This window comes from Zalophus californianus, chromosome 3, assembly GCF_009762305.2.
Source record: "Zalophus californianus isolate mZalCal1 chromosome 3, mZalCal1.pri.v2, whole genome shotgun sequence".
Classification (NCBI taxonomy): domain Eukaryota; kingdom Metazoa; phylum Chordata; class Mammalia; order Carnivora; family Otariidae; genus Zalophus; species Zalophus californianus.
This window is the reverse complement of record NC_045597.1, coordinates 157,674,800-157,689,049: the sequence shown is the minus strand read 5'-3', so window position 1 is coordinate 157,689,049 and position 14,250 is coordinate 157,674,800. Positions and strand designations below refer to the sequence as shown.

The 14,250-nt window shown below is 39.2% G+C and overlaps 1 protein-coding gene across 4 annotated transcripts in view; it reads left to right on the top strand.

The window, feature by feature from the left end:
- Nucleotides 1–475: 475 nt before the first annotated feature.
- Nucleotides 476–14,250, top strand: part of SF3B1 (splicing factor 3b subunit 1) — a 53,055-nt gene continuing 39,280 nt past the window's right edge. For all 4 annotated transcript variants that reach the window (XR_003518968.1, XR_003518969.1, XM_027588280.1 and 1 more), the window contains exon 1: nucleotides 476–509. Coding sequence is in view for 2 of the 4 variants with exons in the window: in XM_027588280.1 (XP_027444081.1) it covers nucleotides 491–509 (19 nt within the window). In the remaining 2 variants the exon portion in view is untranslated. The remainder of the gene's footprint in view (nucleotides 510–14,250) is intronic.

The window sequence follows — 14,250 nt, the reverse complement described above, 5'->3', positions numbered from 1 at the left end:
GCTTCTCCCTCTGACCTTCTTCCCTCTCGTGCTCTCTGTCTCTCATTCTCTCTTTCTCTCAAATAAATAAATAAAATCTTTAAAAAAAAATCTGAGACATATCAAAAAAAAGAAAGAAAAAAAATCTGAGATATGGTTTCAATTCACCTGTCTTTTTGGTGTGCAGCGTTATTTCTTTAGTCAGTTTGCATATGTTATGAGTTTCAGATCTTTGAGCCCTTGTGTCCTCCACAAGTAGCACATTTTGTTGAGATTGCTCCTAAAGATGCTTTTGTTACATTAGCAAATTGTACTGGGACCTGGGATGTGGTTGGTTTAGGCCAGGACACCTGCCCTCACTTGGAGCTGTCAGTTACTCTCTTATTGATACCTCACTTCATTTTCAATTAAGCCTATTTCCTTCTTATATATTTTCCTTTTACTTTTGGGATTATTTTTCTTAACAGAAAAGAAAGAAACGAATTGGAGAGTGCACTTTGTCTTCTGTTATATGGAGCCATCTACCTCAGGTAACAGAACTAGTTTCATTATTCTTGCTTCAAACAAAAGCCTTCATATTTTCCTTAGCATTTTGTCATAAGTGTCAGCTCATTGAGATTTTAGCCTTTCTCACACTATTTTTGTAGGTTTTTGCCACTTTAAAATTTCTTTTACTTTTTTTTCCACTCAAGAAAATCTCACACCCTTTTTATAAGTTATTAAGTTTACAACATGCTAAATATTTTACCCAAATGTGGGAAAACGGCCTGGAGGTGCAAAGCACAATAAAATAATTATATGAAAAGAAAAAGCCAAAAATAACCAGTCAAAACAAAGTTACTGTAGCTGGCAATACTTAAAATTGGTAATTTGTATTATTTATTTATTTTAAAAGATTTTTTAAAAAAATATTTATTTGGGAGAGAGAGCATGAGCGGGGAGGAGGGGCAGAGGGAGAGGGAGAAGCAGGCTCCTGGCTGAGCAGGGAGCCCGATGCAGGACTCAATCCCAGGACCCTGGGATCATGACCTGAGCCGAAGGCAGATGCTAACAGACTGAGCCACCCAGGCATCCCTGTAATTTGCATTTTTTTAAAAAGTTGCATAGCTTAGAAAAAGTTACATAGCTGCAAAGTGATTCATTACTGATTACTGTTTAGCAATTTTAAGTGGAAACAATTTATTTAATAGGTTGCAATTTAGTAGATAATCCTAGATTTAATTACTTATAAAATAATTATATAATTTGATTTACTCTTTGGACTGCATTCTGATATTGTTAAAGCTTTAAGAAATTAACATTTTAACTTTCTTATGTAGAAATCTATTTTCCATTCATGGGGAAAAAATAAAAACTTGAGATTATGGTCTACATTCAAAGAATGTTTTACTGCTTAATTGCATTTCTTGATTTCACATTTAGGACTTTATAAGAAGTAAATTATGTGGTTTTCAATTTAACAGGAGATGATTGCAGAAACATCATGTCAGGGAAAATAAAGAGATTTCAAATTAAAAAAATGAATCAAAACACAGCTAGTTTCACAGCTTTAGGGAACTTAATAATAAATGAACTTTTAAGTCAGTTAACATTGGCATCTGAATACAAAATATTTATTAGTATTACCTATACAGATGACTATCAGCAGATGTGCAGAATTTTCTAAATCTCCACGTCTTTAAAATGCATGTACTGGGCGCCTGGGTGGCTCAGTTGGTTAAGCGACTGCCTTCGGCTCAGGTCATGATCCTGGAGTCCCAGGATCGAGTCCCGCATTGGGCTCCCTGCTCAGCAGTGAGTCTGCTTCTCCCTTGGACCCTCCCCCCTCTCAAGCTCTCTCTATCTCATTCTCTCTCTCAAATAAATAAATAAAATCTTAAAAAAAACCCTGCATGTTACTGAGTTCTCTATGATTGTCCATTTCTATATTACTGAATCTTAGAGAACTCAGGTTTCTGACTGAGTATGCCTTCATTTTTGTTGTTTTTCTAGTAACAGATCTTCATATCCTCTCCCTTTTTCAAGCATCTTCAAAAGACAAGAAAACCTATAAAAGAGGAATCTGGAAAAAGAAAAGAAAAAAAAGAGGAATCTGTTGTTTAATCTGAAGGGTGCTTAGGGCAAGATCTGTTTATCTCAAACCATCAGTGCAGCCTTAATGATATATAAACGAGATGGATATAGATAAGACAGTCATGCTATAATAATGCCCTGCTGCAGTTCTTCAAGGCATATTGCACATTCGCCAGCATCTTTACTCAGTACATCCTTAGATTAGCAGTTCATTATGAAAGGATATCTCAGGAACACCCAATAAGAAAGCAATGCACAGGGCAGGGTATGCGGGAAGGGGAATCAGAGCTTCCACGCTCTCTGAGCGTGCCACTCTCCCTAGGGGCCACATGTTTACCAACCCAGAGGTTTCTGATTTCTTTCTTTCTTTCTTTTCTTTCTTTCTTTCTTTCTTTCTTTCTTTCTTTCTTTCTTTCTTTCTTTCTTTCTTTCTTTCTTTCTTTCTTTCTTTCTTTCTTTCTTTCTTTCTTTCTTTCTTTCTTTCTTTCTTTCTTTCTTTCTCTTTCTTTCTTTCTTTCTTTCTTTCTTTCTTTCTTTCTTTCTTTCTTTCTTTCTTTCTTTCCTTTCTTTCTTTCTTTCCTTCCTTCCTTCCTTCCTTCCTTCCTTCCTTCCTTCCTTTCTTTTTCTTTCTTTCTCTCTTTCTTTCTTTCTCTTTCTTTTTCTTTCTTTCTTTCTTTCTTTCTTTCTTTCTTTCTTTCTTTCTTTCTTTCTTTCTTTCCTCTTTTATGTAGGACTCCTTTCATCTTTTGGCCTTTTTGTTAAAGTCTAATTTTATCAGGAACTCCTTATTTATTCATTATAGCATCTTTATGCTTGAACTCCTTCTTTTTTGGAATAATCTGTAATTATTATAGTGTGTAATTTTTGCCAACACCCACCTTCTTAAACAGTCTTCTCTTTAAGAATCTCTGGTGTAATAATTAGAAAATATGTATACTGAATGTGCTTGTATATACATAACATTAATCTGTGAATACATAAAACACTCAATCTTTGAGCAATAAGACAGGTGAGGAAAGGTTTTTACTTTTCATTTAATATCTTTGGGGAGATACTTTGTAAAAATATTTTATTTATTTATTTGAGAGAGAGAGTGAGCAAGAGAGAGCACATGAGCAGGGGCAGAGGGAAAGGGAGAAGCAGACTCCCCTAATGAGCAGGGAGCCTGATGCAGGGCTCCATCTCAGGACCCTGCGATCATGACCTGAGCCACAGGCAGCTGCTTAACCAACTGAGCCACCCGCGTGCCCCTAGTTTTTTTTTTTTTTTTAAGATTTTGTTTACTCATTTGACAGCATGAGCAGGGAAGAGAGGCAGATGGAGAGAAAGGGGGAGAAACAGGTTCCCCACTGAGCACAGAGCCCGAATCGAGACCTGATCCCAGGACCCTGGGATCATGACCTGAGCCAAAGTCAGATTCGTAACTCACTGAGCCACCCAGGTGCCCCTGGGAGTGTGTGTGTGGGGGGATACTTTTGAATAATTTGTAACATACTTTTTTTGGAAACAAAACTAAATTACCCATGACATTGGATTTGTCAACAGTTTGTTGAATAGGACACCAAATGCACAAACAACAAAAGAAAAAAAATGGACTTCATCAAAATTAAAAATTTTGTACATCAAAGGATATTGTCAACCAAGTAAGAAGTCAACCCTTAGTGAATTAGAAAAACTCCTGTGTGTCTCCTTTACTACTCACACAAAACACCTCACTTCTGGTTACCAAATGTATGAAAGTTTTTCCCACACCAAGTAATTCTGGGCAATACCAGCTAGGTGTTATTACCATTTAGCTCAATTCCTACACTATCTTTACCTGGAGATAGTATCAGATCCCACAGGTTAAGGGCTTAGTCCCACAAAACTGTTCCCATCGCATTTCAGATGCCAATTGCAAGTAGTACATCCCCGGGTTACCCACAACTTCTTTCTCATTTGGCTAGAAATCAGAGGTTCCTACAACCCTCTCGAGTTTGAGGTTCACCAGTTTATATTAAAGGTTATGATAAAGGATACAGATGAACAGCCAGATGAAGAGATACATAAGGCAAGGTCTAGGAGTGTCCCAAGTGCAGGAGCTTCTGTCGTGTGGAGCTGGGGTGTGTTACCCTCTCAGTGTGGATGTGTTCCCTAGCCTGGAAACTCTCTGAACCCTGTACTTGTTGGGATTTGATGGAGTTTCCTCACACAGGCATGATCAATTATTAACTCTATTTCTGGCCCCTCTCCCTCTTCGGACAAGTTGGAGGAGTAGGGCTGAAAATTCCAAGCTTCTAATTATGACTTGGTTTTTCTGGTGACAATGGAAAAAAGATGCTCATATCACTCTTATCACTTAGGAATCCTCAAGGGTTTTAGGAGCCATGTGTCAGGGACAGGATCAAAGACCAAATATTAGAACAAGAGGTATTCCTGGTGCTCTTATCACTTAGGAATTTACAAGGATTTTAGGAGATCTGTGCTAGGAACTTGAGGCACAGACCAATGTATAAATTTTCTATTATCTCACATATAGAATGGGAGAAGATATTTGCAAATCATATATCTGATAAGGAATTAAGATCCAGAACATTTAAGAATTCCTGGAATTTAACAAGACAAACAAAACCCACCTAAATTTAAAAATGGGCAAGGGTGGGGGACGCCTGGCCAGCTCAGTCGGTAGAGCATGTGACTCTTGATCTCCAGGTCATGAGTTTGGGCCCCACTTTGGGCATAGAGATTACTTTAAAAAAATAAAATAAACATTAGAAAATGGGCAAAGACTTGGATAGACATTTCTCTAAAAGATGTACTAATGGCCAATAGGTATATGAAAAGATGCTCAACATCCTTAGCCAATAGGGAAATGCAAATCAAAATTATAATGAAATACCACTTCATACCTACTAGGATGGCTATGAAAAATGATACACACAGAAAATAAGTGCTGATGAGGATGTGGAGAAATTGGATTCCTCATACATTACTAATGGGAATGTAAAATGGCTTAGCTGCCGTGTAAAACAGTTTGTTGGTTCCTTAACATATTACTCAGCAATCCAACTTCTAGGTATAGATATGTCCAAAAGAATTATTTAAAGCAAAGACTCAAACAGATATTTATATGCCTGTTGTTCATTGCAGCATTATTCACAATATCTAATCAGTGGAATTGACCTAAGTGCTCATCAGTGGATGAACAGATAAACAAAATGTGGTATATACATACAATACAGAATTACTCAGCCTTAAACAAGAATGAAGTTCTGATATATGCTACAACTTGGATGAACCTTGAAAATATTGTGCTAAGTCAAATAAGCCAGACACAAAAGGACAAATATTGTACAATTCCACTTATATGAAGTGTCTTGAAAAAGCCAATTCATAAAGACAGGAAGGTTAGACATTACCAGGAGCTGGGGAGAAGGGGTAATTGTTGCTTAATGCTTACAGAGTTTGTTTGAGGTGATAAAAAAGTTTGGATATAGTTAGTTGTGATAGTTGCACAACAGTTTGTACTTAGTGTCCCTGAATTGCATACATTAAAATGGTTCAAATGGTAGTTATATATATTTTACTACCAACATAAGTAAATAAAGGAATGCCTGCCAGATATGGCCCATGGACCAGAGTTTGCTGTTCCTTCTATAGGAGATCGTGACCTTAGTGGGCCACTTAACCCTTTATCACTCACCTGAGGATCCATGGGACCATTCATGTTGACAGCCTAATAGCAAGATATCCCTACTTGTTACCCGTGCTCAGTGTCTGAGTTAAAAGCCCCTCTAGTAATCATCTCTCCTATATCCTCATTATACACCTCAGTGCTCCTTCTCAGCTGGTTTTCTCTCTTAAACGTTTCCATTATGCCTTCTGGAAACTGTAATCTGTGATTCATAAGCTTCCCTTCTCAATACATCTTTTATTACAAGCACCTTTTCTTTCATTTCTTTTATATTTCAGTTAGGGTATTTTATTGATATTTTTCAAAATTATCTGTGTGATCAGGTCATACTGGCTATGATTTTTATTTCAGGAGAGTATAGAAGGTGTTGTATAGGGTTGAGAACAATAGTCTTAACTGCATCTTGGCTTTGCTGTGAAGCATTCCTGTACTTTCTCTCTCATATGGAGGCTGCTTATTTTTTTCTCACCCATAGGCACATTTTATCTAAAAGTGGAGGTGGGTGACAGACCACATATATTGTTGAACACTCGGATACATTTATTTCTTTTTCTGACCATGTTATACTGGAGATCTGTCTGTCTTCTCCCAGAATTCAGATGTAGATGAGAAAAGAGGCTTTGATAGGCAGTGTTTCTCAATGCATGGTAGTAGGCCACCTGTAAAGAATTATCAGCTCTTGGGCTCCACCTCAAATCTACTACATCACTCTGAAGTTTGGGTTCACAACCAACACTTTAGAGAACTTTCTCGGGGAAGGAGGGGGAGTTGGTTAAGCCTCTGCCTTGGGCTCAGGTCATGATCTCGAGGTCCTGGGACTGAACCCTGCATTGGGCTCCCTGCTCGGCGGGGAGTCCGCTTCTCCCTCTCCCTCTGTCTCCCGCTCAACACCCCCAAGCCCCGGCTCATGCTCTCTCTCTCTCAAATGAATAAAATATTAAAAAAAAAAGCTTCTCAGAGGATTTGAGTGGTTAGAATTTGAGAATCAGCGCATTAGTCGGAGAGAAAGGAGGTTTCAGAACTGAGCACATGCATGTGCCCCCTGCCTCTGCTAACTTCCACACATGGAGACCCCTGGAGAAGCATAACCATTGATAAGTTGCCATGAATTAGAAAAAGAGGCTTTATTAAAAGTTATTTTAAATTAGTCACCATTCCAAGAAAGAAAAAATGAGAATTTTGGAAGGGGAATTTGCTCACCCACATACTATCTATGTACTACACATGTACTTCAAGAGAATAGGACCATTGTGTCTCTCACTCCTCCCTACTGCTTTCAGACCATTATTTACCCACCTTTTGGTGAAAGCTGAAAATTCTTTGAAGCTCATATCCTTAGGGGATAGTGTTATCCTCTGTCTGGCTGCGTCAATGTCATCTGATGGAAGACAATTTTATACATTGTAGTGGACATTATGGTGGGCTACCCAGTTTCCTTCCTTTCTCCCCTCATAACTGGAACCGTTGAGAATTCTGTCTGTGGCAGCTCTCTGATGCATCCCTCTCTGGGTTTTGCTTGTAGTTAAAAGAGAGCTGCTTCTCCCAAGGTCATGCCCTCTTCCTGGGAAAATTCACATCCCAAATCTTATTGATATGGGAGTATAAAGCCCAACTCCCTTGCCTCAATTTGGGACAACTCTGAAGGGCCATCTCATCTCCAAAGCTCCCTATAGGGAACCCAACCTGTGATCCAAGAAAGCAGACTCTAAAATAAGACTTTTAGATCTGAATCACTTGCAGTCTGGCTTGCAATGAGGACCCTCTCACTGGTGATAAGCACAAATAGATTCTACTGAGATATTGGGGGAAAGCCACGGAAAGGTTGAGAGTGATTGGTCACTTATTAAATGTTAAGTGTAAAAGCTGGAGGGCATTCTTGGTAGTATATAAAGAGTCTCATTGGTTGCAGGTAGAGAACATAAAAAAGCTGATTGTCAAGCTTAGGTCTTAAGAGTAGCAGATCTCCAAAAGTGGACAGAATTTTCAGCCTCAGCATTTCTCTTACACAAAGTGAGGGCCCTGATTGGGAAGGATTGCAATCCTAAGAAATAGGACAAGGACATCTGGGTAAGTGCACTCAAGAATCTTGAAATCTTAGATTTCCCTGAATCCTCTAGACTTACAGAAGTGGCCTAATTGTCCCTGTTAAAAAGCTAGTACTCCTTCTTTGCTTGAAGAACATACAGAGACCTCTGACTTATAAAACAACAGGTGTCCTGCTCGGGAATTTTCCTTATGTTCCCTCCTGAACACCAGACCAATAACTGGGTCCCACCTAGCCAGGAAACAGTTGGACCTGCTAAGGGAGGAAAGGGACACCTCAAAGGAGCTGAAGGACTGAGCCAATATGTACCAACAGGAGCTAGGAATGGCAGGACTACTGTGGAAGTTGGTGGAAGAAGGGATGATCAAAAAAGTCAATAAGTGGCTGTGCTAGAATAGATATTCAATGTGAAGGCCAAAAAACTTAGCAGTTTTTTTTTTTTAGCTTTGTTTCCTAAAGCAATAAGGAATGTGAGAGAGGCACCAGCATCACTGAACAGGACTGAGACTAGGGTGAAGTGAATAAAGTACTTGCCTCAGGTGCAAAATTTAAGAAGGTACCAAAAAGCACAGTAACCAATATAATCTTTTAACATATTTTTAAAAATCAAAATTAATGGAGAAAAATCCATATGAACAAGATATCAAAATCTTAAATAAAGACAGGATCAATATTACTGATTTTTCCTTTTGCCCCAGACTCCAATATGGCCCAGGGAAAGCACTGTTAGTCATGGTGGCCGTCCTTTATAGGCCTCAGGTGATAGTAGCCAATAAAGTTACACAGCTGAGCTCCATGATAGCAATGGGGATGATGGGATCCCAAAATAGAGGCCAAGTGGTGATGCTTAACCATCAGAAGCAAGGTGGGCACAATTATAATTAGCACAGGGTTGGAATGGCTGCCTTGGGGGTCCTGACCTGCAGAGCGATATTTAGATGGTTAATACAGTAGGATTTCCTTAGAGGCAAATTGATGGGCAGCATACAAGGGTGTTGTTCAATCTATTAGAACCAGGAGAAATCAAGGATGGATGTTCAGGAGGCTGAAGGCAGCTATTCCAGTTAGGGAAAAAAAAAAAGGTGATTCTCTAGTTTTCAGACCTGAGCTAGTTTTCAAACTTAAAATGATTTGATTTTAGACCATTTGATTAAAAGAGAAGCTAGGTCCTCCGGAAAGACTATGTAACACCAAAGTATGTGTTAATGAATCCCCTAGTACTTTTCCAAAGGCACCTATCATTTGCTCTGGTAACTATACATTAGGAAAAGTGGAATAATCTAACATTTTGAGGGCCATGGACAGAGTCCAAGTTGGCCTTGATACCCAAAGTGTCATGGTGTCTGTTAGATTGGTGGTAGATTGGGTCACAGATAGAGTCCTGGCCCAGGTCTGGCTCATAGTGTCAAGTGTCATTTTCCAAGTTCCTAAATGTGTAAATGTAATGAACATACTTAGAAGTTGGCCAAACCTCCATATAGGTTCCATAGCCCGTAGAATAAGAACATATGGGGAAGGCTACTGAATAGCTCCCCCTACACCCTGCCAAGATAGTAAATAAAAAACATTATTATATTCTAGGAAATATGGCAGAGATCAGTGCCTTAAAGACCTAAAGCATGCAAGGATAGTGGTCCACATTATATTTACACTTAAGTCAGGCCCTTACAAAGCCTACACATATCCTGGAGGATGACAGTGAATTATCACATTCAACAAAGTAGTATCCTCAATTGAAGTTGTAGATACCAAATGTGGTATCTAGAGCAGATTAACAGATTAACATGACCTCATATACATAGTAGGCCAGTATTGATATGATGAAAGAATTGTTTTCTGGAGTACCTGGGTGGCTCAGTCAGTTGAGTGTCTGACTCTTGGTTTCGGCTCTGGTCATGATCTCATGAGTTGTAGGATCGAGCCCCACATCAGGCTTTGCACTCAGTGGGGAGTGTGCTTGAAGATTTCCTCCCTCTACCCCTCCTCCACACTCGCTCTCTCTTAAATAAATAAATAAATAAATAAATAAATCTTAAAAAAGAAAGAATTGTTTTCCATCCCTAATAATACAGAGGATTTAAAACAGTGTGCATTCTCCTGGGTTGGACATCAGTGTACGTTTTACGTTTTACCACTGGATTATGTTAACTCCCCTATAATATAGTCTATCAAAATAACTCTATCATAATATGGTCTTTTTAAAAAAATTTTATTTATGTAACAGAGAGAGAGAGAGAGAGAGCACGAGCCAGGGGGAGTAGCAAAGGGAGAAAGAGAAGCAGACTCCCTGCTGAGCAGGAAACCTGATGTGGGGCTTGATCCCAGGACCTCAGGATCATGACCTGAGCCGAAGGCAGATGTTTGACTGAGCCACCCAGGTGCTCCAACTCTATCATAATATTATCTTAAGCAATATGGACAGCTGGACATACAGCACATTATATTAGTCCACTATATTGATGCATTGTGTTAATCTTGTTAATAAGACTAGATGACCAGGAAATGGTATTTGGAGGCCTTAGAAATATACTCCAGAAGGTGGGAGATAAACCCATAGAAAATAAAGAGTCTGCTCCATTAGTGATATTTTTAAGGCAGGATTTCTCAACTGTGGCACTATTGACAACCTGTGCCAGAAAATTTCTAGTTTTGGGGAGCTGTGCAATATACGATGTTGTGCAGTATCCCTGACCTCTAGATGCCAGTAATTTCTCCCTTTAAGTTGCTCTAGGTGTTACAGTCCAGTTTAGGGAGACAGACACACAGAAATAGTGGTAATACAAAGTTATTACTTAGAGGTCTGTGGCATTTCAGGAGCATGGCAAAGCATGCAATCTAAATCTCACTCCTAGGGTGAGATTCCTGGGTGGAGTGACACTGGGCCAGTCTGACAGGATGAGGAGAAGTTGGCCAAGTGAAAGAGGGTAGAGGAAATGGGAGTGGAAATAGGAAGGAGGACCTCTAGGCAGAGAATAGAGTTGTGACAACCAAAAATGTCTCTAGACTTTGCCAGGTATCCCTAGGAGACAAAATCATTTCCAGCTGATAACTACTGTTTTAGGGGAATAGTGGCTTGGGGCATGCCTGGACATCCCCTCCAAAGTAAAGGACAAACTAATGCATCTTGTATCCCTATCACTAAGAAGGAAGCACTATGCTTAGTAGGTCTCTTTGGGTTCCGGGTGCCATCAAAAATTGCTGGCTTTGTACTGTAGCTTTTGTCACTGTTATTGACAACTTGTTGACTCTGGTACCTGCTGACAACAGAGCACCTGTCATTGACCAAGGACCCTAGTCTGCCCAATATTCCTTACCCTCCTTCATAAATCCTACTATTTCTCTGATTCTTATATACCACCTTCCTCTACCTCCTACCAATTTCTTAATTCAGCTAGTGACAACAGTTAGCCTAAGGTGAATCATTAATGACAATATTTCTGCTTTTTCTCCATGTACATCTATCATGGAGAATCCAGTAGCAAAATTTATGTGGCTGCTCCCCCTGTATTAGCTAACAGAGGCAGTATAGAGGAGGAAAGTTTGGAAGATATATTCATTCAACATTCATTCATTCATTTATTCAACAATGTAGTAGTACTGCAGGTACTCGTGGTACCATCTTGTCTCATGCCACCCCTTATGTCACTCTGGACACATACAGACCTCAAGCTCATTCCCACCTTGGCACATTTGCACTTGCTATGTCTGGAATACTCTTCTCCCCAATCCTCATTCCCTTTCTGTTCATATTATCCTTCCATCCTGCCCCCTCTCCCCTTATTCTGCTTTTTCGTCATAGTATTTGATAGTACCTGAAATTACACACACACACACACACACACACACACACACACACACACACACATTCTTAATCTCTCTCCCTCAAAGAATCCAAACTCCACGAGGACAGTGTCTTGTTCACCACTGTATTCCCAGAATCTAAAATAATGTTTGGTAATTCTACTACTGGGTACTTACCCAAAGAGTACGAAAACACTAATTCTAAAAAGTATATGCACCCCTATGTTCACTGCAGCCTTATTTACAATAGCCAAAATATGGAAGCAACCCAAGTGTCCATCAATAGATGAATGGATTAAAAAAGTAGATGAATGGATAAAGATGTGTTGTATATATACAATGGAATATTACTCAGCCGTAAAAAGAATGAAATATTGCCATTTGCAACAACATGAATGGATCTAGAGGGTATAATGCTAAGTGAAATAAGTCAGTCAGAAAAAGACAAATGCCATATTTCATTCATATGTGGAATTTAAGAAACAAATGAACAAAGAAAAAAATATGAACGAAAAACCCCCAGACTCTTAAATATAGAGAACAAACTGGTGGTTACCAGAGGTGAGGTGGGTGGGTGATGGGTGAAATAGGTGAAGGGGATTAAGGGTACACTTATCATGATGAGCACTGAGTAATGTATAGATTGTTGAATCAGTGCACTGAAACTAATATAACACTGTATGTTAATTATACTGGAATAAAAAAAGAATAAGTGATAGCTAAATCACAAGTTATAGAAGATTGTAACTAGGATGATTCTGTTTACATAAGTGTTTAAAAAACAAGGAAAATCAAACAACATACTTGATGATTACATACACATGTAGTAAAAGTATAAAGAAGTACAAGGGAATAATTAACACAAAATTCAAAACAGTGGATATTTCAAGTATGACTGATAGAGCTATAATTGAGGCAAGGCATAATGGAATCAGCACACAAAAGATTGATAATGCTCTTACATAGCAGCTGCATGGGAAATTGTAATGTATATACTCTTTGTGTATACAATGTGCTCCGTAATTAAACTTAAAAAATAATGTCTGGTATACAATAGGTCCTCATTAAATATTAATAGGTCCTCAATAAATATTTTTTGAATGAATGAATGGTGAAATTTACCTTTGGCATTTATTTTTTTTTTAAGATTTTTTTATTCATTTGAGAGAGACAGAGCGAGAGCACGGGCAGGGGGAGGGTCAGAGGGAGAGGGAGAAGCAGACTCCCCACTCAGCAGGGTGCCCGATGTGGGCCTCAATCCCAGGACTTTGGGACCTGAGCCAAAGGCAGATGCTTAACCAACTGAGCCACCCAGGTGCCCCTGCCTTTGGCACTTATATCAATCAGGTTTTAACTGAAGAAACAGACCACCAGGAGATACATATTAAGAGATTTATTGCAGGGAATTGCTTTATGCAGTTGTGGACACTGGCTAAGAAAGTCCAAAATCTAAAGGGCAAACCATCAGTAGGGGCAGGGTGGAATTCTCCAGCACAGGATGAAGTTGCTATCCACAGGTAGAATCTCTTCTGCATCAGAGAAGCCTAAATTCTGCTGTTAAGGTATTTCAACTGATTGAATTAGATCTACCCAGCAGCTAATCTAGGACAATCTCTTTTAGAGTCAATTATTGTGGACTTAAAGCACATCTACAAATACCTAGGTTGGTATTTGTTTGAACAACTAGGGATTGTAGCTTAGCCAAGTTGACACATTAGAAGACATCACAGCATTCCAGACACCTAATACTTCTTTCTGTGCCACAATCCCTTAGTTGTCTGGGACACGTACTCAGACTTGATTTATATGTGCTTTGAATCTCCATATTTCACCATTATGAATCAAAGAGAGCTCTTAGTTGACTTTTAACTAGAAAAAGAAGCTAGTTAATGAATTCACACTAAGATGTTAATATACTGCTGTTCTGTTCTAGTTAGGACTGGAATAGTTGGAAGAAAGAGAAATCTACCCAAGTTAGTTCAAGAAAAGCAGTACTATTTATTTATTTTTTAAAAGATTTTATTTATTTGAGAGAGAGAGGGAAAGCAGGAGCAGGAGGGGAGGGTAGAAGGAGAAGCAGACTCCCCGCTAGGCAGGGAGCCCGAATCAGGACTTGATCCCAGGACCCTGGGATCATGACATGAGCCAAAGGCAGATGCTTAACCGACTGAGCCACCCAGGCACCTGAAAAGCAGTACAATTTAAAGAATGGGTCGCTAGAAGGTTAGGGCTGGAGATAGTTCTGGATTTAGGGTAGCTGTGGGGACTTGAGGAGCAGGAATTTGTGATCCCTCAGTCTCATGTCATTAAAGTGACATTTTTCTTTGATTCTTTCTGTTTCAATAGCAACCAACAAGTTCCTTTCATACTTCTAGTTCAAATTTCCAAGAGAAGGAATCTTGGCTTAGCCAAAAACTTCTATTTCTATGGGTAGAAATGTCCTGTGTTCCAGACCAGGTTCTAGGTAGCTGACCAAGTGCCTATCTCTTCCAGGAGAACAACCAGTGCTGTTTCCCTGAGCAGAGTTTGGTCAGGTAGGTTGAAGCTAGAAGGGAAAGTCAGGCATGACAGGCACACTGACTGACATATTTAGAACGTTGTCTCAAGGTTATCTTTTATTTAACTGAGTAATGCATTAAATTTTCAGAAATAAGATTCTGTAGTTTTAGAACTTAAGGCA